General features: G+C 36.8%; 1 protein-coding gene across 6 annotated transcripts in view; it reads left to right on the top strand.

Moving 5' to 3' along the window:
- Positions 1–17,823, top strand: part of LOC132917216 (protein gustavus) — a 68,534-nt gene extending 50,711 nt beyond the window's left edge. For 4 of the 6 annotated variants that reach the window (XM_060977840.1, XM_060977841.1, XM_060977839.1 and 1 more), the window contains exons 2-6: positions 13,267–13,559; positions 15,000–15,187; positions 15,303–15,633; positions 15,749–15,907; positions 15,999–17,823. In XM_060977840.1, coding sequence (XP_060833823.1) covers positions 13,535–13,559; positions 15,000–15,187; positions 15,303–15,633; positions 15,749–15,907; positions 15,999–16,138 — 843 coding nt within the window. In that variant the 5' untranslated portion in view covers positions 13,267–13,534 and the 3' untranslated portion in view covers positions 16,139–17,823. Of the gene's footprint in view, positions 1–1,302; positions 1,483–5,110; positions 5,189–13,266; positions 13,560–14,999; positions 15,188–15,302; positions 15,634–15,748; positions 15,908–15,998 lie in introns of those variants that run through there. The other 2 variants (XM_060977838.1, XM_060977836.1) reach the window with 2 other exon arrangements.
- The last annotated feature ends 5,823 nt before the right edge of the window (positions 17,824–23,646 follow it).

Genomic DNA, 23,646 nt, shown 5'->3' with positions numbered 1-23,646 from the left:
ATCGTTTTAAATATCCAAGTATGTTTTTAATATATATTTTACACAATATGTATAAATATTGTAAATATGTCATATCGAATGAAAAATGTGCTAATTTGCTTAGGTGTAAAGAATATTTGTATATTTATTTAAACATTAATAACGCCAATAATAGATCCAAAAAATATTTCTGTATAATATCTTACTCCAACTTGAATTACCCGTGTAAAATCAATTGTAGTTCATATTTATTAGGAATGGTAGTACACTAAACAAATTTTAACACGCTCGTTGTTTTATATAATATAATGAAAATTTTTCCATTAAAACTTAAAAACGATTTTTTTCGGATTTATGTGCCTGTACCCGATTGCAGTCGTGTAAGGTTTTATGATGTACGCAAACATTAGGGATATATTTTTTCTTTCAAAGTATGCAAAATAGCAATGCACAGCTGTGCGGAACAAGCAGCTGGTAGTTACTCGCGTCCTGGGAATATTCACGAGTTTTTTCCCTTCTCCCAGTCATCGTTATTTTAAAATGCTCTTTCAGAATTCCAGGACCCCTCTCATCATTACGGTTAACGTGAACACGATGCAGCAGATCACCGACCACTTGATCTTATACGAAGAAAAAATGTAACTGTCCACTAGTCGTCCAACTGTATTTATATATATGAGTATATTGAATCGTATTATTTATTTCCGCCTAAATATAAATTTTATGTTTTGAAAAAAAACCAAAAACTCCTAAAATGGAACTTGAATTGGTGCAGACAGCCGCGGTGGTTCTCTTTAATTGGCTACCCTTCTCCGTTATATGTATTTTACGATCAGCTGTTCTCGTGGATATATCGGACGATTCACACCTTAAGAACATAACATATAGGGTGAAGAATTGTCTTTGGCCCCCAGGTACACACGGTCCCGTTTATACAACGGGATCCCTCATGCGGGACAATTATTATGCGAGCAGTGATAGCCAAATATACGGGGCGGACTAGCAACCGATGCCTTGAACCCAACGCCGCTTTGGAAACCCCTCGGCGGCGGGACCGGTTGGAAAGGAGGTGCGATGACACCATTAGGACGACATTATCATATCCCTCCGACGGTTACGGACCCCGTGCGAGAAAGGGTTCCCCGTGCTGGAATACCGGTTGTTATAGACGTAGAAATGGAGAGAGAGAACAACAATAAAAGAAGAGGATTCCTATTTGGCTTTGGTTCCCACCGTCTGTGTCAAGGGCGGTTAGTCGTCTGCCGTCGCGTCTTCCTAAACTGTCCTGCTGCTCTCAGTGTAGTTTTCGGTGCGTTCTCGGCTCGTTAACGTTTTTATTTAATATTTACTTTGTTATTTCTATATTATTTTTTCTATTCGCTTTGGTGCTCCGAATTTAGTGAACATTAAATTAGTTAATTTTATACCTATACATATAAAAATATTTATCATGAATCGCGATTACCATACCGTAAGAGCCCAAATGTCTACATTATTCCCTCCGTAAGTATATAACGTCTATTAATATTGAATTGTATCGTAATAACTATATATAGTATTACGATTAAATTATCATATATATATATATATTTAAAATTAAGAGAAAATTAAAACCGTCAAGTACTTTTACTGCAAACATATCTCGTCGCGTGTGTGTCTTAATTTCCTTGACATTTTTCTCAATGTTTGCTTAACATGTATACATATAGATAATATGTATGCACGTAATAGGTACAGTCTTAAAAAATGTGCGTATTTTTTTCTCTTCATTTTCCACTTGAACGACGACTAGTTTCTCCTATCGGTGGAGTATAGTGTGTGTACAACTATATCATTATTATTTGAGACCTCAAACGGAAACCCTAACAACACAACGTAGTCGTAACATGGGAAATATGTGTATGTGTGTGTCCTAGTTAGGAAATGCGCGTAACAACCGGTGGCGCCCGGGTACAACTAAGTCAAGGGTATTATTTTATGTACTCTTTACACTGTTGTGCACCGCGTATATAGTGTCGGGCCAGAAGTGGCGGTTGGATAGCACGGCGGCAGTGTCTGTGACATGGCAGTACGGCTGAGGTTTTTTTTCTTATATTAGTCATTATTATTATTTTTTTTTTACGCAATCAATTGCGACATGCCGTGCCCGGGAAAGCCGCCGCGCGACGGACGGGAAAACGCGACCGCGTGTAACGATACAGCCGCTGAGGTGGCGGTGGCAGCGGCAATAGCAACAGCGACGAAGTAATTTACCAGCGCGAAAAGGAAGTGACCTTGGTCGCGGGTGGCCTTGTCCGACGGTGGTTATATAGTTGCAGTCTGTGTATATTAATATACCTATGGTCGATAGCTTATGAAACTATACCGTGCCCCTCCTCACCTCTCCTTCCGCCCACCCTTTGCCATCTCACGTCCATCGGCCTGTATACGTGTATTTGTTGTATATTCCTCTCCGTTCGCCTTTCGTATAACGCCCACAACCCCGTTTACAAAATCGTGTTGATCACGTTTCCTGAAATAACGAATAATAAAATTAAATCGTGTTCGGTGAAAAAGTAAATTATAAAATCTCGAGTTTGTATGATTTTCGTGATATCCAGTATAATATAACGGGGGTCCTATTTCCACTGTAAGAGGTGTACGCATCATTTTGCGTAATGTTTTTTTTTTTTTTTTACAATACTCGAAACGTTTTTCTATAGAGTTATAACTTATCTCGCAACATGATGATTATACGGCAACGAGTAAACGACGGCTGTAAATCAAGTTATATTGTGTTTATTTTGTTCGCGTCGACAATGTGACGTTACGAAATCGCGTACATTTCCAATTCACAGCGTCGGTATACGACTACACAAATATGTGTATTCTCGTGGAATAATACCTTATACCTAGTACAGTGTCGCCCATAAAATAGTTACGATCACAGCGCGGTCGGTCTTTGTGTCGGCCACTGCCACGCCAAGCCCAGTTCTTATCAACTGTTACACAGAAACGCGACGTGTGCAGTGATAAACGACGAGAAGATAGAGAAAGGGATATAAAAAACTGTATATATGCCGTTCGCGCTTGTTATATTTTTTATTTTATTATTTTTTCGACCACTCGAGAACGAAATCGTCAATGTAACGTAATCTTGTAAAGAAGATTATATATATTGGATGTATATCAATACTACTGCACTTATTGGTGATAGGGTCTTGGGTGTATATTATAGGTACATATATTATGTTATATATTATAACGTGTGTATTATAATAATATATTTAATAATAATAAAATTATAAACGCTGTGCGCCGGCTTCGGTGCGCACCTCTCTATATATTATAGTCGCGCACCAAGGCCAGACTCGGTTCCGAAGGCTGCTGGTTCTCGGGTGACGTCACACCTGGTTTCTTTGTTGTCTCGTTTTCCGCTATATACCGTGTGCGTGTATATGTGCTCGCCTATATATTATAATTTATAAAGATATAATATCGTTGTTAGTTGTCGTTGTCGTCAGGCCACGAAAAAATATTAACTGCAGAGAAATTTTACCCGAAATATTGACATATATTATGTTTATCTGTTCTCGCGCCCCACATTGACCCCGGGCACCACCATTGTGAACTGTGGCGTTGGGTACTAAATGAAAAAAAACAATTTTATATAAATAACGATGCGCATATAAAATTTCTCGGAAGAGGAGAAAAATGAGAGGTTGCACCACACTGAAGCAAATACATGACGGCACAGATTTCTACGGAAAACGTACACATGTCTACTTTTTGTACTGTCGTGTATTATGTGGCTGCACCCACGAAAATCGCGGTTTGGTCTGTGAAGTGCGAGTACCTTATATTATATTATTACACTATTACACTATATAGTTTCATTTCGTATATTGTACGCGGTCACGTTGTACAAAATTGAAGAAAAAACCAATCCGGATGCCCATTCGAAAAAAAATTATGTTCTACTACATCATAAATGTTATATTATACCCGACTTCGAGAAAACGCATTGTTATATTATATATACGCCACCAACTGCGTGTGTGTGTCGTCGTTACTTAGGTTCACGTCGAGTCGACAAACTGTTTGAACTCCGAACTCGGTAAAATGACAATCGTTGTTCATCGTTTGACCGACTGTATAATATAATATACTAATACCATATAATATACTGTGATGAGTGAGGCACGTGTTTTTCTCGTTACACACCTCCGGACTCAGGTGCGCACTCGGTATTTTACATTTTTTCGTTATGAGTTTATTACTGAAGTTTTGCGAATACCACCGCTGGTTGGCCTTCGGACTCTCGAAATGTGTTTTTCATAATAATATTTCGGGCGTAAAACAAAACAAAATAAATATACATTTATTTATATTATAAATTTGGAGAACGCCACTGTGGTTTGAAATTTAGGTTTCTAAACAGATTTATATAGGCAATTAACGTATTGCATTGCGTTAAACCAATAACCTTGGCACTGGCAGTGTATATATATATAATATTTAGAAGTTATCGTACCGATCTCGTCCTTAAATATAAGCGACTCCAGTAATCTCTTCCTTGATGACATAATGACGGTAAAATGAACCGAGTAGGACGCGTGTATCGTCACAAAAAAAACAAAAGTAATATTGGATTTTGAGTTCGCGAAATAATGACCAGCGGTTTTTATTGTTGCAACTGGTGGCGGCGCCAGCCTTGTGCGCTTGAGAACCAGGAAGGCCTTCGGCAATTATACGTATATACTATACATGTATATGTATAATGAACAGTATAGAAATGCGTTTTCGTCGATACGTGTATACCTAATGTATTTATGTGTAAAAAACGAACAAAGACTATATGTTAAAAAATTAAATCTCTAACAGGGGCGTTGTTGCCGTAATGTGTGTGCATACACCTGTCCCTCTACCCTCGAATTAGGTCAGCCATCTGCCGATCCCGTTTCTTCAATTGGAGACAATTATAACGTTTTTTTTTTTTTTACAACAAACGTGTATCTTAAGCCACGGCATATAATGATATTATATATGTACAGTACATGCACACATACCAATGTGTGTGTGCGTGTCAACAGGTGTTTCGCGTTGAGATTTCGTATACTAATTTTTTTTTTTGTTTTTTGTTTTGTTACAGGTCAGTATATTTGGGTTTAGACGAAGAATCGTATGCTAGCATTAAAGATTCTGTTAAAGAGTTGTGGAATCTAATAGGGTGAGTGTTATTGTAACGATATTTAACGCCACCGCCGGCGGTGACGGCTTTGTATAAATACGGACGAAGTGTCGGGTATGTGTAGCGTCCGTGAGGTCGTCGCGCACAAGCCGGTCCGCCGTTGGTGGTCCTCGAAGGCCTGTCCCGGTTTTGTACCGCAACGGGGCAGGAATGTAAAAATTCGCAGAATCTGCAGTTTTATGTCACAGCCGTCGCACGCGCGCCGTTCCCAGACGCGTTTTCGGATCCTTTTTCTCGTTTTTACCGGGCATCGTTACACTCAGGGTTTAAGGGATTACTGTGGGTTTTTCGTCGGCGCAATACGCACGCTATAGTAATATATATAATAGCGGCATACAGGGTGTGCGCGTTTCGGGCGGAGAAGAGATCGCGTGGACCAGATAAGTTTCCGTGTATTGATAAAGCCGAAGCGAAGCTTTCGCATTGGGGTGGCACTATCCCCATAGCAACACCCGTGCCCCCACTGCAGTGCGTTTGTGCGCTACTCGTGCAGCTACCCTCGCCCCGTCCACCTATCCCTAACCCTATATTCGTATACTACTCTAGGGCGTGGCGCTCGCCGTCGTAAAGTTACCCGCTGCAATGCCGAAAAGCGTTGTGTGTTGTGTATGTATATATATATATATATATATATATACGACATTGGGGATTTATAAACCGACCGGATTTTCCGTAGCGCTGCAGCGCGCGACGGTGACAAAGAAACGGTGCAGCGAACGCCGAGAGAGAGGGAGAGAGTTTGTGTCGTGTACCGAATACAACGTCTTTTTCTGTATAAGTTGTACAACAGAAATTGTTGGCTGCATGCTACGGCTGCCACTCTCTCCTCGGCAGGGACTTTTAGTTCGAGTTATTTCAATTTTACTATGATATATGTCGCGTGTACACATTGCAGCAGATAGATAACGCGTATATTACTGATACACAATTATACCGCATGCTAACCTAGTCGTAAAACTCAGGTTATCGTCGTAATACTATAATCCCAATTATTTTAACCTTTTCTTTGTGTTCTTATTTCTACGTCGACGGATTATTTAAAACGAAAAAATAAATAATAATGTGCCTTCTCCACGCGCACACCCATTATGATACTAATAAAAAATATATAATATAATATTATGCACAACGTTACAAAAAAATAATAATGTTATTATCGTAATGTACATCGACGGAGTACGTATAGTAATAACTAATAAGTAGTATGTATGTACGTTGTATATTATAAAACCACGCGCGCGTATACGCAGAATTGTTCAGCGACGCATGTCGATATGCGACGACCACGACAAACGCATACATAGTTAGTACACACCACACACACATACAGCTGTTATATGTTTGTAATATTACTTTTAATGATTTTTTTTCGTTCCTTTAACGCGAGACGCCTCTTGAAAACGGTCGGCCGTTGTTGTCATGCCTTGTATTATAATGTTTAACTTGCATAACAATAGTATAATATGTTATCTTTTATGATAATCCACTCGTTATGGACGCCTCCTATTGGTTCCCGGAGATATGAATGCGCCCAAAAAGTTGTCGAAGTTAACCTTATATGGATCTGTCGATGTATAGGTACTATAGGTATGCAAAGTGAAGGGGTTTTTTTTTATTAGTAGAATAATTTTCGTTTTCATTATTATTTAATCGCCGCGTGCCTTATTTAAAAAAAATCCTTGACGTTGTGCTGTTACAAAAATAAAAAATGTTTCGATGATCCACACACACCGCCTACTCTTTGTTGACTTTCTCCGATTCGTCCTCTTTATTGTGTGTGTGTGTGTGTGTGTGTATGTGTACTCGGCGATGTGTCGTCACAATAATATTACACACGCACAAAAGCGACGGCGAGCGTCCCACGTCCTCGGTTCGATACAGCAAACCTCTCCTCTCACCGCGTGCGTTTGTAACAGAACTCCACTCAACTTTCACTCGATAAAAAATTTATAAAAAATAAATAAGAATTACGTTTCATGGTCGAGCGTTTTCAGAGCGGAACTTATGACGACAGGATTATGTAATTTTCGTGAAAATCTCTCTTCCACCCCTATCGGTTATCCGGCGGGTTAAATGCGTGGTGACAAATACGTACGCGTCACCGTTTCGTTGTCGTGCAATCAAAGACAATCGATAGAAATCGTGTTCATATAATATTATAATATTAATAGTAATATTTTATACGACTATATTGTATACATACATGAGTAAAATAATTATCGTTATCGTTTCGACCAGCCTCGTATTGATATGTGTATAATATATAATATCTACGAGCCCGTATGACCCCACGATACTCGCGGAACGAGGAAGTATAGGTTGTCATGGATGTGAAATACTATATTATACTATTATAGCAGCGAGCAAGTATAGTACGAATATGAACGCTACGACTGATACACGATTGCGATGACGACATTGCATTTGAAAAACGGTGGTAGACGCTCGTTCTAAAATTGAATTTAATCAGTCGTCCTTAAATATTGTACAATACTATACAACCTATTTAAATTTGTTTTCTGCGGTGGTGTCTGTTCCGTCGTTTACATAGAAATATTATTCGTTTCGTCGGTACGAGCTCTGCTGCACCCCGTCCACGTATTATTATTATAATATGTTATAACTACTCGGACCAAGCGGTGCATGTCCTCGTTTCCTAAGGATATAATAAAATATAAAAATATTTATAATATGCGTGTATAACGACTTCTGTCGCGTATATTCTGCCACATGTCCGTCCGCCCGGATGTGTAATGTGTACGTGTGTTGCCGGGTATTCTGGTGTAATGCATTGCCATATTAATAATATAATGAAAACTGGCGGTGCACCGGGTGTGTGTGTGTGTGAAACACGTGTGCTTCACCATCATCAACCACTGCACTTCTCAGGTTTCCGAGTTCTCGTAAGTGTACGGTTTCTCTCTCGCCTTATGTGTGTGTGTGTGATGTGTTTGCGCCCTGTATAAATACCACTCAATCATCATGTAATAAATTATTATATTTGTTCGTCGTATACCGCTGATGACAGAGATTATTATTATTTCGCCGAGTATTTTAGTACTCTACAACTAACATAAGTATTTTTTTTATTATTATTATTCCAACGGCGGCATACCTGTGGGTACATAGAATTTTACTCGTCTTCGTCGGCACAATATTGTTTTCTCGGCGTGTTCTTCGTAGACCTCTTCCCCGCTGTTCTTTATAGCGTGTTATACGCGATTTAGGACGCACTGGGAGAAAGTAAAAGTATATTATTTTTATTATGATTACCATAACGCCAACCGGAGCATCCCGTTGTCGTCCGTCGGCAATGAACCAGTTACGGGTGTAATATAACGGGAGAAAGCGGCTCTAATATAATACGTTACGTGAACGCACGTAACTATAAAATGTATATGTATATATATATAACAAGCACCCGCGCGTTGTCGAGCGGTGGCGAAAGGGCGAGCGGGACGTAGAAGGGGCCTCGCTCGCCGCCCCGTTCACTTTTTTGCAATGACACGATTTTGGCCGTAATGGATTTTCCACCGTCGTCCAGGCGTGTTAAAAACGAAAAAAATTTTTAAATCGCGCCGCCCGTAACAAACGACGGTGGTTTTATTTTCAACGGGAAACCCGACTATGAGAACCAGCTCGTCACGCTTTTTATGTTTCATACTTTTCCGTCGAATATCGCGACGCTATAAACATATTATTAATTCCGTCATAACCGATTCCGCCTTTCCGGGGCATAAATCGGTTGAACGGGGGGTTGCAGTATATACTTATTAGTTATTATTATTATTATTATTATTATTATTATATTAACTCGACTGGTTTGTTTTTTTTGCTGCCGTGTGTCCCGTTGAAACCACCTCGCTCCGGTGTTGCGACTATACATTCTCCCACGTTTCAGCCCAATATACGGCTGCTGCGTGTGTTTCACATAATCATCACGGTCGTCACCGCGAAATTTGGTCGTTGAGCTCAGATGCCTCTGTAGCCCGATATACAACGTTTATAAAACGTACTTAAACTCTAGGGTTTCGTTTTTAATTGCCCGCAGTCGTCGAATTTTAAACTCGAGCGACATTCGGTCGATAAGCGCTATATTATATTATTGCAAACTATAGTACCATAGCTCTCTTTCTTCTCTCTCTCTCTCTCTCTCTCTCTCTCTCTCTCTCTCTCTCTCTCTCTCTCATTAAAACGCGCCTCCGCTGCAGTTTGTACACATAATAATATCATTATACGCGCAGCGGTTCCCCTCAAGCGTATGGCGCGCACACCGCCGTAAAAAAAGTTCCCGATTCCCCGGCGGGAATGAGTCACGCGGCGCACGAAAACCGAACCCCGTGCTGCATACGCGCCGCGCGCGAATCAATACCGCGCGCGCTGAGTCCTTTTTTTGTGCCCATCCTCGCACCCCCTCACCCGGAGATCGTTAAACCCACGCCGACGGACGAAGTCGCGCGTACATTATAATTTATCATGTATTCGCAGCGTACAATATTGTTGTGCTGCTGCTGTGTACGAACGCAAAAGCCGCGTGCTACGCACCCTTTTAGCGAAAGAGCGCCGCCCCCGCCGCCTTTGACGTTGCTGCTGTTCAACGACCCCGCGTCAACGGCCTTCAGAGTTTGTCGTGTATTCGATTAAATAATTCGAATTGCGCTTTGTAATAAGAATTCAGCCCCGATAGGGTTGCTGCACATGTTTCCCGTCCGTCGCAGAAAGGGACTGTCCGGATCTCCGTTATTCGCAATATATTACAATATATACAATGAAACTTTCGTATTACGGTCTCTCATGATGGGCAACAAATTAAAAAAAAATCGTATACGATAGAGAAACTCATAAAATAGAATTACATAAATAAATAAAATAGGTTCTAATTTGGTTGTGGTTCTCAATACGGTTATTATAGCAAAAAATTGTAAAATACCCGACAATACCACCGTACACACTGTATATAGGCATAGTATAGTTGTACAATATTTTATGTATCATAATATTATGCAAATTAAAAGTAAAACGGTATTTAGTAAAATTAAAAGTATAATAATTTATTTAACGTGTAGGTACTGTTTCCAATTTCCTTATTTTATTGTATGTGGTAGCTCGTGTAATACTAAATTTGAAACACCCAGTACACCACGGCGTGCAATTCGGATACAATATTATACTATCCGTTATAGTCATTACTCATTATACAATATATTTGTTTTGTTATAAGCTGCGTACAATTCGGATGCAGCCCGACGGCGATACGTAATCGTACGACTTCCAGAGCGGCCAGCGGAAATGCTATTTCTACTATTTCCCACTATCGCTAGAGTGAAAACCGCAAAATAACAATAAATCGTCACCGAGTATCCCGTCTATTCGTATCCCTCGATCAAATTTCGATTTTATAATAACGAATTATAAACGCATTCTATATAGTTTCGGTTCGTTTCGTCCGCGGACTGTGTATACTTGTGTGCGTGCATTGCGTATATTCAACTACGTCGCTTTCACTGGTTTTCACAACAGAGCTCGCTCGCGCTACCGCAACCGTCGCCGAAGTAAAAATATACCTATTAATGTACAACAATAAAAACTAAGACGGCGCCGCCACTGTAATAGAATATAATATAGACACACATTATACTTTATTTATACAAGACGTGGTCTAAATAGGTGATTTAACTATGTCGATATTTTCCAATTTAAATAGGACGTACCTATATAATATATAATATAATATACGGTTGGTATGCGCTATTATGTATTGTACGGTGAAAATTCCAAAACAGAAAATAATATTAGAATTTTCTACGATTTTAGTGTCGTTGTGTTGTGCGTTTATTCAGTGATAGTACTTTATGTTATGTCCTTGACGAATACGGCGCTTGTTATTTTTTGTAATAGTGATTTTTTTCCTTCTTTTCTGTACCTTCTAAACGTGTGCTAAACGTACCTCGGACCTCTACTTACCACCGGCTCAGCTAGTATATTATACATATGGTAGGAGTATTATTTACAGATAGCGAAGACGATCGTTTTAGAAATGGAAAGTTGACCGTTTTCGGCGCACAATATAATTAACGTAATATATTTATAATTGAGGATTACATTTTTATTTTTTGATCGCCTGCTGCAGAACGGCTGCTGCTGTGACGGCCTCGACACGTGTCCAAGGACACAGCGAATATTCGACAAATTACGCTAGAACGTCCTGGTGGCGGTGTCCCCTTTAATTTCGTATTATTTTCAAGTGTAAATGTTAAGCCAATTTCGTTGATTATATCGTTGGTTATATAAATACACTGACACTACCTATATAATGTGCTGTGCAAGCGCGAGTTTGCACATTTTTTACGTCCTCCAGGACATTCAAGGATGTGCCCTCGACGGACACGCGGCTAAATGTTCACGTATTTACCGATGGCGTTTAAAACAATATTGTGACTTGTGTCTGCGGATTATTATTAGTATTATGACCAATGAGTGAATTAGCGCTTTCAATGTTATCTGAATCTAAAATCAGGTCAATAGCGGTGTAATTGCTGCGGTGGTGGACGTGTGAGGTATTGAGGTGTTGTGTGTACACTAGTAATGCACTACAACCGGCACTGTGGCACACAGAATTTATTTTATTTATTACATTATTTTCGTACATTCTGTACTACGTAAGAAATCGGACAAAGTTGATGAGGAAAATGAAATCGGTCGACGTTCGTTTGCCTAGTATCGTTGTTTTGTCGTCATTGAGAACCGACTGCATCAGTGATAGTGTTCAAAAGGAGAAGATTGTTATTGTTTTGTTATTAATTATTCTCCTTTTAATTATACATTTTTTTTATTTTCGCCAACAATAACATTATTATATTTGCACACAATATTGAATGTAATACATAACTTTTGACCTTGATGAGCGTGTGAAATCGATTTATTTTTTCGTATCCAATCTTTGAATATTGTACCTTGACTTTGAAACTTGTGTTTTTAGTAATATAATTTTTATATAATATTTAATATTGTTATTACGGTTGTCATCCGTGTGTGTTGTTTACGGGACTTAGAAGTTCAGCGTATAATGGCTCAACATTTGTATTGTAATTGAACGCAATGTCTAGAGATAAAGACATGATATCATTATATATATTTATCAAACGCCAAGGCGCGCGCGCACGCTATCGTTAGAACAAACAATAATGTCTTGAGTCTATACGGACGAGAAACTCGTTATGCCACCAGTTGTATTATTTTCCCCATTGATGCAGAATAACAAAATGTTCATTTTTACAACAAAAAAAGCAACCGCTTTGATTGTTTTTCTACGACGATGTGCATAGTTTAATGTCAATCGCGTAATTTCAATTTTGTGAGGAATCTATTATTCATAGATTTATATCTATATTGAAATCTTATTTATTATATTAGTTGTAATATAAATCTATACAATATATAATTAATAACCTAGCTTATCCGTAAATAATCATAATAATTATCAAATACAATTTCTTAGATGCTCACCGAAAAATCAAAGTACTTTGAACGTATTTCCTGGTAATCTATATATTATTTATGAAGATATTTATATAAAATTATAAATTCAAGGAAAAAAAATTACAAAATTTATAAAATAGCATAATTTATTTTTACTTTATGTAATATTGTTAATTGTAATTATGTAATTCTTTTTAAAATACATTTTTATAATTAGATTTCAATTTTCTTAATTATTATGTCATAAATATTTCGATTTGCTAAATATATGTTAATTACCGCGATAACGTTAAGTACCATCATTTACCTAACGCGTCAATATAATAAATGTACGATGTTTCCAATCCGCCTCACTTCTAATGACGAACACCTTATGTATTTACTTCTTATATTATTATGCGCGTTGATGGAATATCATTTTAAAGATTTTTTAAGTCGTAAACTTATACGTATTATTCATCACAATAGGTGTACATCGTCATAGACACATACGTTTCTCGTGTGAAATTCATATTGCTTGATGAGTCAACCCATGAGACTTACTTTTTACTAATTGTTTAAATTTTTTGCTTTTTCAGACTGAAGGGCACCGGTGGCAGTGCTCTGGGTGGTGCGAGCAGCGCATTAGTAGGCACCAGCGGCAATCTAGGCGCGGCAGCAGCCGCTGCTGTGCTAAGCGGCGGTAGCAGTCGCGTGACGTCGTCAGGCGTTGAGCTCAGGGAGCTCAGGCGCCACAACTACAAGGCTTCCGTGTCGGTGCTATCGCACCTGAACAAAGGCAACGCCGCTTCGCCATACGTCAGCATCGGAGGAGGACACCGACAACGGACCAGAGCCCACCGGGCCATGAACATGGGCCAGAAAATATCTAGTGAGTCTAATATTCGAAACGGTGTATAGGCGTATATAGATAAAGAGTTGCGCTCTAGTACTTGATGCTAAACCAACCACTGGACCCAAACTCTTTAACCCTTATCGTGTCAGTTCTCGACCACCGCTCCGGCTACAACAATACGATAGATATATTATTATAATACGTCATCATGTCGGTTCTTCGTCATCATCGACGACTAGTTTAATCAACTTTTCACCGTAGCCTTTTGTTTTTCGTTTCCTCCCCCAGCTTGATAATAATTTTAAACGCATGTAAAAATGTCCCGAGTACGATGCATTTAATTTTTATTATTTTTCTCGTACGAATCCCGTGGAACTATATACAGATGCTATACGGATGCGGAGGGTGCAGCCGGGAAAAACTCGCCCCGTTGTCGTCCCGTCACTCCCACCCTCCGCGTAATCCGATTCGACGCTGCGGCGAATATTTTGCCGTCTCGTTCACAGTCCAAATAGTCCATCGGTCGTCGTCTAGTGTGCGTGCGTGTAACGTCCGACCAGCGGTCTAAAATACGTGATGTGTATACAGAGCGTTCTTAAAATCCGTGTGCCGCGGGTAATCAACGCAGTTGTTTAATCAGTTTGTTTGAAAAGGCCTCTTCTCCATAGTCATTAACGAGCCGATTAAAACGATAATTCTATCTTAAATATAGTCGGGTCGGTCCAAAAATCGGTGAGCAGAGGATTTATAGATACGGAAAAACGAGTTTTCTTATCTGACGAGTCAGCGGGCCTGCAGCGTTTAAGAATCGTCCGTCACGGTGCGTACCGTTCTAACCAGAGACACACAATCGTTCTGCGCCAGCCGTTGAATAACTCTCGTTAAAATATTATAATAAAATATGTTTGAGTACTGACCGTTTTCCGTTTATAATAAACGTTTGTCTCTGTGAATATAGCGGACGCGCGTGCGTCGCTTTCGAAAGTTATCGGTGTACGTTTTTTTTTCACCGCGTGTATAATTTCGGTGTATTCTTATTGTTATTATTTATTGTCATTGTTTTCGTTTCGAATAATATTTTATTTCGTTTATTGCCACACGCATTTTTATTATATAATTTACGAGACATGACCAACGGAACGGTGACACCCGCAGTCGACGACAACTCCACCGCCTTAGGTAAAAGTAAGTGAAACCACACTGTGGTTTAAGGCAACGTGTTCGATTCGAAATCGCAGATTTTTTACTAGGTACAACCGCGTGTTTGTTGTGTTGTGTGCGTCAGTCGTTTTTGCCAAAACGTTTTTGCGCGCGGCCAGGTACGAAACGGTTTTTATAACGTTAGTCAACTGTGATGCAGTCAGCGCCACCACTCCCTCTTATCAGCCATCCCTCTAACCATAATCCGTACCTAACTTATTGCCATAATTATATACCTTTATGTATTCTAATTGTTGTACACGTCTTTTGTTTCAGGTGGAGTTAAAACTGTTAGCCGCGAAAGTGCGCAACCGTACAAGCCCGTAGTACCCAGAGAGCTGGCCCAAGATTTTGCCCGTCCGGCCAGATTAGACATACTATTAGACATGCCGCCTGCGTCCAAAGAAATGCAAATTAAACACGGCTGGAACGCGGACGATAGGTCTCTAAATATATTTGTCAAGGTAATGAATAATACATATTTTGTTTATGTATCCTGTCGTGTACAGTATTGCCATTACGATAATCCACTTGCCTTCGGTGTCTTGCAATAATCGTGTTTTTGTCGTTCGTTTACAGGAAGAAGACAAATTGACATTCCACAGGCATCCGGTAGCCCAGAGTACTGATTGTATCCGAGGTAAGACTGGCTTGACCAAAGGTCTACACGTCTGGGAAGTAAATTGGTCGACCAGGCAACGCGGCACGCACGCAGTGGTCGGCGTCGCGACACAAGATGCACCTCTACACTCTGTCGGTTACCAGAGTTTGGTGGGAAGTAACGACCAGTCATGGGGCTGGGATTTAGGGCGTAACAAATTATACCACGATTCAAAAAGCTACGACGGCATCACGTATCCGGCCTTGCTCAAGCCCGACGAGACGTTTATAGTGCCAGATAAATTTTTAGGTACGTAATAAAACCTCTCATCATATATCTCAAACTAGACTTAGTTGTTCCACGCACTATCCACGTCAATGCTCGTGAAATAATTATTATATCATATCTTTCGTTTTTTTTGTAGTTGTTTTGGATATGGACGAGGGTACACTATCCTTTGTTGTAGACGGCCAGTATTTGGGCGTAGCGTTTAGAGGCCTCAAGGGGCGGAAATTATTCCCAATTGTCAGCGCTGTTTGGGGTCACTGTGAAATTACGATGAAATACATCGGTGGACTAGATCGTAAGTTTATAGTGCCATTACAGCTCAGCTATAGCTGTTTGCATGCAACGTCGACGTATAATATTTTAATAAAATATCGTTTTTGTTACAGCTGAACCCTTACCGCTGATGGACCTATGTAGACGAGTCATTAGACAGCGAATCGGTAAACAATACCTAGAAGAACGCGTCATGGACCTGAACCTGCCGCAGTCTCTAAGCGTTTACTTATTATACCGGGACAGGAGATAACGGGGCCAAAAGCCACACCGAAAATATTGATCAACAGATCTCAAACGTCGATCCGATTCCTCCCCTACTTATCTGTCCTATTCCCTGCCCTGTCGACTCAACACCATCTCCTCACCCACCCACTAATAACTCGTATCTCCTCTACCTCAGGCCAGTAACCGCGACGTTCGCTAAACTAGTCTCCCCCCTCGTGATTCCCTCGTTCAAGTTTCCCTTAATAACACCCTTACCCCACCCATCCCATGTAAATAATACTCGATGCAAACACCCTATCCCTATCCCATTTAAATTACACAAACACGAAACTTTAAGTAACGACTGATGTATCAAGTGTCAAGATAGTTTTTTTTAATATATTAATTAATTTAAGGTTTAGGAAAAAAAATTGAAGATAAACTTTTGTACAAAGTCCATAAAATGCCTAATCGGTATTATAAGAGAAAGAAATTAAGCGCGCAACATAAATACCGCGTATAATTTTCAACTTGTGAATTATATTTTTTTTTTATTATTATTATTATTATTATTAAAATTAATTTCTATCCTGGTTTACTTGTACTATATAATTATACGCGCGTGCTAAGGACAATGAAATCTTTTTTTTTTACCAGTTTTGACTAATTATTTGTATATAACTACAAGTTACATGTTTTTTTTTCCTCGTCATTGTTTTTATATCACAAATAAATTATGTTTTGTAACTGAAATGTTCTTGGTATATTATATTCGGAAACTGTTTATTATTATATTATTATCATTTTTTTTTTTTTTTTTTTGTAGTAACGAATCTATAACTACACTTTCTTTATGCGAGTTAAAAATAGTTTTTCATTTATTATTATTTTTTTTTAGTTGTTTAATAGAAGATAATAAAAATGTTATTGTTTTGCAAAATTTTCTTTGGCAGAACATTCAACATCACTTAATTGTTCTGTTGATGAAAGCGATATAATGAAAAGACATTTAAAATTAAACATACATTTAAAAATGAAAAAAAATAAATGTAGACTAATATTTAATTTATGTATCGAACGTTTGTAAATAAGTTAATACGTTTTGTTTATTTTAATTTTTATTATTTTTTTCAACGATAAATTTGTTGGCTGACAGCAAAACTCGTTTTGTGATAGATACGACTTAAGTAAAATATAATATATATAAACATATATTTTTTTTTTACATTTCAGTTTCTCGAAAAATAAAAATAAACCGATTGATTTGTAAATACATTTTTCTCCTGTGTAACTGTTTGAAACGTTAAGTACGAGACAATATATTCAAATATATAAAACAATATTTTCTAAGAAAAAATTTGCATTACAATATTGTTACCATATTATTTAACGTTCAAGTATTACACAATTTTATGTTTTTTTTTTTTTTTTTGAGTAAACATTTATTTGGGCACATGTTTTAGTTAAAATTTGTACGCGTTTGTTTAGCCAGTTGGCAGATTTTTGAGTGTTGATTTCTGCAGTTAATTATCTTCTTTTTTTATTGAAAGAATGCAAAAACTAAAACAATAATTAGCCTTGAATGTATATTTTGTAAAAGATAATTTCGGAAAATGTGCAAAAGGTTTTTATTATTATTATTATTATTATTATTATTATTATTATTATTATCAATTATATTATACTTGTCAAGAAGTGTTACTGTCAAGTAAACTAATTAATATCATGAAAGTGTGTTTTGCATTTGTTTTGTTGTCGGTCTATACTCTATATACCAACAAAAATTACCTTTTGACCCTTTATCATTATTTTATTTTAAAACATTTAAAATGGTGTATATCATGGCTTACTATACCTGAGTTACTATGAGTTTTAAGTGAATAATAATACTTTATAATACATAATAATAACTTATTTTATTGTACTTGATAAAATGATAGAATTGCCTAACGAATATCTATATAATGTTCGTTTTTAAATGTAGAAAAATAACCTGTATTTTGTGGCATTCAACAGTATATATTATAATATTACCTAAGATAACAAAACTGTTTATTTCATCATGTGCAATATTTTTTATTTTCTACCAATATTTGGGTCTAAAAGTGTTAGGTATTACTGTTTATATTCTATAATATGTTGCATATATAATATTATGTACTTAAAATAATAAAATTAAACAATTGTATTGGTTGGGTAAAGCTTACCTGATGAATAAAAATGCCCATCTTTACAAATTTGTTGAGTTAAAATTAAAAACATATACAGTAAATTCCTGTTACAACGAAAAATCCCGTTATAACAAAAGTCATAGAAGTCCCCTGCCGAAACGCAGGGCTTATAAATAGCTTATATAAATTTTCATTACAACAAAATTGTTGTTATAACGAAAAAAAATTTGGTCCCTTTAGTTCGTTGTAACGAGATTTTACTGTATTTACTTATATTTTAAAAAACATTAACTAAGCATATTTCAATTTAGTGTTGATACCATAATTAATTACAGTATTGGTTGTCATTAGAATACTCGATATTGGTTAAACTAAATTCTAAAAAAAATTTAGTTGAATATGATATAAGATAAATATTCATGTTATAAATGGTTTATTTACTGATAAATAATATTAAATATATATAATATTAATAATAATTTTGTAAAACTTCCATTTCTATTCTCTAATTTATATGTTTAAAGCAATAAATTACTCCAAAAATAAAATACATTTCACAAATGTTACTCATCAAAGTCTAAGGCAGGTGTTTTTAGTATTTCTTAATTTACATTTGTACTTTATAGAGTAAATGGTAATGTCAATTCATTATTTATTATGACTGTTGTTTTATTTAAAGTTATTCTATTTTTTTTACATCTGTAAATAATTCATGGGCATTGAAACTTTTTTTGTGGATAATCATACCATATAATGGATAATTTAGTATATAGTCATTAATCAATTTAAGTTTTCCTGCTAAAACTTTATCACTGCAAAAGGGGGTTGCAAATATATTTTTTTCTCAATGTTTTGGGTACCACTGCTAAGTGCAAACTAGAAAGTATATACCAAGTATCCAATAATGACGTAAAGACTAATAGAATAATTTTGTTATGTTTAAAGTTCGTGCCGAATTTTATTTTACACTAAGTAGACTATACGTGTTTTCACGTAATCTCGCGTGGCCACCAGTGATGGCACACCAATGTGTACAGTACGGTCTATCGTAGCATTCGTAGCTTGTGTCATGGAAATTCTTAGTAGTAAACTAGTAACCGCGATCCACGAATGACGTTGTGATATAGAAGTTGTATTTTACGAGATTATTTTAGATCGTAACTTCATACTACGGCCAAAGGACAGAGACGGCTTAAAAACTGTTGTCACAAAGTTAAAACTATACTACTATAGAGATGCGTTAGTGCGTTACTAACTACTATGTCAATTGAATAGGTTGAAGTTGAATACTATATGTATTTATAGACCTATGTTCTTATAAGACTAAATACCAATTTAATTTAGTTCAATGCAATATGCATGTGTATTATACACTATTATACACATTTGGGAAGGGGGGTTCTTAATTTTTCGCACCATTTGGCAAATTCCTGTCCATCAGTCCCATTCAACTGCTGCTACAGTAATACACTGTAATTACCTATATCTGGTCCCATATTTTTCTCGTCGGTTTCAAATTGTTTTCCGGTGTATTCTTACAAGTAGACAGTAGTGTTCTCTTCGATAGTTCGAACTACTAACTATTGAACCTATTTCACTGCCTCTTCTCTTGCAATAAGCTTTGAAAATATTTTAATGATTTTATAAGTCCTTAATTTTTAATAATTGATTTATATACTCATAAATAAAAAAATAAAACAGTAATTCATTGTGTAAATATGATTTTCAATTTATTCACATTTTAATAACAAATCAAGGTATATAATGTATATATATATAATTGATATAGACACGAAGTTTACAGGGTCATGAATATCTGCAATCGCTGTGATCTAGAAGTCGTATTTTACGAGATTATAAAACATCGCAGTTGCACACTAACTAGTAACTACTAAGGGACAACAGATGATTTAAAAGCTGTTACCTGAAAGTTGAAACTTTACCACTAGAGATGCGTTACTTACCACAATGTAATTTATACAGATTGAAGTTGAGTACAATGTATATTTTATAGACCTTTAGTCTTATATGACTTAATACCAATTTAGGTTAATTATATGCCATTTGCAAGTGTACTATACAATTACATTTCGGGGAGAGGGGTTCTTGATTCTTATGAACATTTTGCAAATTCCTGTTCATCCGTCATATTCTACTGCTGCTACACAGTGCTTGATTTAGGAAAAAACTAGAAGGGGGACTCAGTGGATGTTGGATTAACGAGCGTTCCACACAAAATTCAATATCACATTACTGTGCGGAGTAAAGCCCCCCCCGGCCCCCACATCATCTTCAGCCACCCATAATCCCCAAAAATCGTTACATTTATTATATAAAAATATTTTAAAATAAAGAAACACTTATTTATTTATAACACATCATCCAATGACATTATAATTTAAATTACGATTTATAAAGATATATAACATGTTATTATAATAACTCATCAATACACCTACAAAAACTTTTTATTTTTTATTTTTACATCACTTATTTTCGCAGGTACTGCTTTGGTGGCATTTTGATGTGTATAGTCGCATAATTTTTCTTTGCAAATCATAAATTGGTTTCTACTGTATAAAGTTGAAAGACGACCTTCCTTAGTCCTGATTTCGTATATCAAAGCCAGATTAAACAATGATTATTATTTGTAAATTTGGATTAGTTAGTGTATTTTTTCATTTGTTCTTATCGGTTTTCTTACAATGGGGCAATCCACATATTTGTTTTATTTTAGCTATACCTTTAAGAATAAAATCTATTCGTGATAATAAAACTGAATCGCTTAAAAAATTAAAAGTTCAAGCTTCTGAGAATCGATTCTGTCCCGGTGAAATAGGTCAGTCAGTGACGATTAAGATTCCAGACGTCGATAGGGCCCGTAGTGATTTTAGAAACATTATTGGAGTTATATTCTTTCGGGTGACTACAAACATTTTACTTGTATTATTAAAATTCCAGATAAAATAATAAAATAAATGTATTATATATTTGCAGTTAACAATAATATGTACGAAATTGGGACTAAGGAAGGTCATCTTTCGACTTTATACAGTAGGAACCAATTTGTGATTTGCAAAAAAAAATTTCTAGAAGTCAATGATGTGCCACAAACCAAAATTTCACTCCGTGATACGGCACGGAAATTTTCTAATTTGGGTGGTCAGGGCTACGACCGATGTACATGTGTACAAAAATGTAAAACACGGAAGTGCAAGTGTAAAGCAGCTGAGCGGCTATGCACATCTAAATGCCACCAAAGCAATACTTGCGAAAATAAGTGATGTAAAAATAAAAAATAAAATTTTATTTTCTAATAACATAAATAAAAAATATTATAGTATAAATATTATATTGTATTCGTTATATTTTGGCAATACTTTTCTTTTAAATATTATATTATATACATTGCCCAATATACGAAGGCCATTATATACAACGCCCAAATTGTATACTTTGCCCGTAACATATACACGATACACCAATACACCCATGTACATGAATACAGTATATTGTGGGACACAAACGTCGTCGAGGAATGCTTTTATGGTATACAGCACAACCCGTGGTTGAAGATATAAGTATATGACGTAAAAGTGTAGCTACCGAGAACAACAAAAATAATATAAATATATAATACAATTTATTGAATAAAAAAAAAACAGTATTGTACCATCGACAATAGGGCTTCGAATCAAACGTATATTATAATCGTGTACATTTAAGCAATAACAATAGAATAAATATCACGTACATCGATCGGCGTTCGCGATCCTATGTACGAAAATAAAAAGAACGAAGAAAAACGTCCGGGGGACTGTCGCGGTCGTCGGCGGTCGTACTCGTTACCGCGATCGCAACTGCTATACGAACGCTAACGGATAAAAAATCGTGTATACGCGCGGCTTTCAAAAGACGCAAACTACGCGAATACGAAAAGCACGGGTTGGAAAAAACTCTGGAAAAGTTTTAAAATCCCGTGAAAAGTTTGTACATAATAAATAATTGTTAAATATTTTAACTTTTAATATTTTGTCCGAGAGGGGACATTTTTTCCGTTCGGTGTGGGGGAGATGCACGGATAAGGTTCTAGATTCTTCTTTTACTTTTTAATATTACCATTTTAATTATTCTTATTCCTAATCTTATTATTATTATTAATATTACTATTTTTATTATCATTATAATTATTTTATTCTTATAATAACTTTTATTTAAATTGTGCATTTATCGGCGATCGCACTATTGAGGTTTCTACGGTTTCTTGTTATCTGTCACAGAACACGATACCGGTCCTGAGTAATCGCTAATGAATCGGGTATAAAAGGCCCGGCGAGACGACCAGCATTGCCATTCACTGTCTGTCCTCCGTCGCAGCAAGACCTACCCCGGGCAGACTTGCGCGATTAGGGAAGGCATCGGGTATCTATATTTTTTGATCTTTAACATATTATGTTGCCTGTACATTACATTGCTTGTACTCGTATTATTTCGTAAGTAGTGATTTTATTCATACCTATTCGCAGCTCTAACATTTCCTTAGCTCAAGCTCTGGTATGCCAAACAAAATTCGACCGTGGCCTATAATATAAGTGACACCGTTCGGGCAGTGCGTAAGTGGTTGGTTTGTTGCATTTGCGCGAACACTGATTTTCACATCTCTGTATTAAATACTTGCGCTAATGCATATTTTATTTTTCTGTTTCCGTGTTATAAACAGTCATTCGTAGGAATACGTTATTCGTAAGTGTTCAAGTATGTTTCCCAAACAGAACGTATATTCGTAAAACCCCGTTTCCCTGTGCGTTATCGTCATTGTTGACATATGCGCAGAGCTACGGCGGGTTACGTTCCGCAGAAATGACAAGTCGGATCTAGCGAGCATATGGCACAGTTCCAGTGACTCGTCAGAGTTCCGCGTTACGGGTGTATCATCGCTCTCGTTTGAGCTGCCCGTCTCGTGTGCCGCTGTAATGATCTTGACAACGCGTGCGATTCGGTTCTGATCCGATTATTCGGTGGCTGTGACGTCGTTGAATGACATACGAATCTGTTCGAAACATTGTACACATTACGAAAACGTTAATTTATTTATTTTTTTTGGTAGTGTTTGTAACTTTGTAACGTATAATAATTGTCTATCAGTGACGTGTCATACATGTGTGCAATGTGTGCAAATGCCGCGGGCCCTCGGTTCAGGGGGCCTATTATTGCTCAATGTTCTACAAATAAAAAAAAAAAATTAAATAAATAGGTACGAAGTTATGTACGAAAAAGTAAAAAACATTGTTTTCAATTTCAAATGGTTCTCATTTTCTCAATCTGATATTAGTATATCACTGTAATAAAATATAAATGTATATATTGTCCTTCAAATATCCTA

This window comes from Rhopalosiphum padi, chromosome 1, assembly GCF_020882245.1.
Source record: "Rhopalosiphum padi isolate XX-2018 chromosome 1, ASM2088224v1, whole genome shotgun sequence".
NCBI lineage: Eukaryota > Metazoa > Arthropoda > Insecta > Hemiptera > Aphididae > Rhopalosiphum > Rhopalosiphum padi.
Note: the sequence above shows the minus strand (reverse complement) of the source record. Positions and strands in the feature narration are given on the sequence as shown.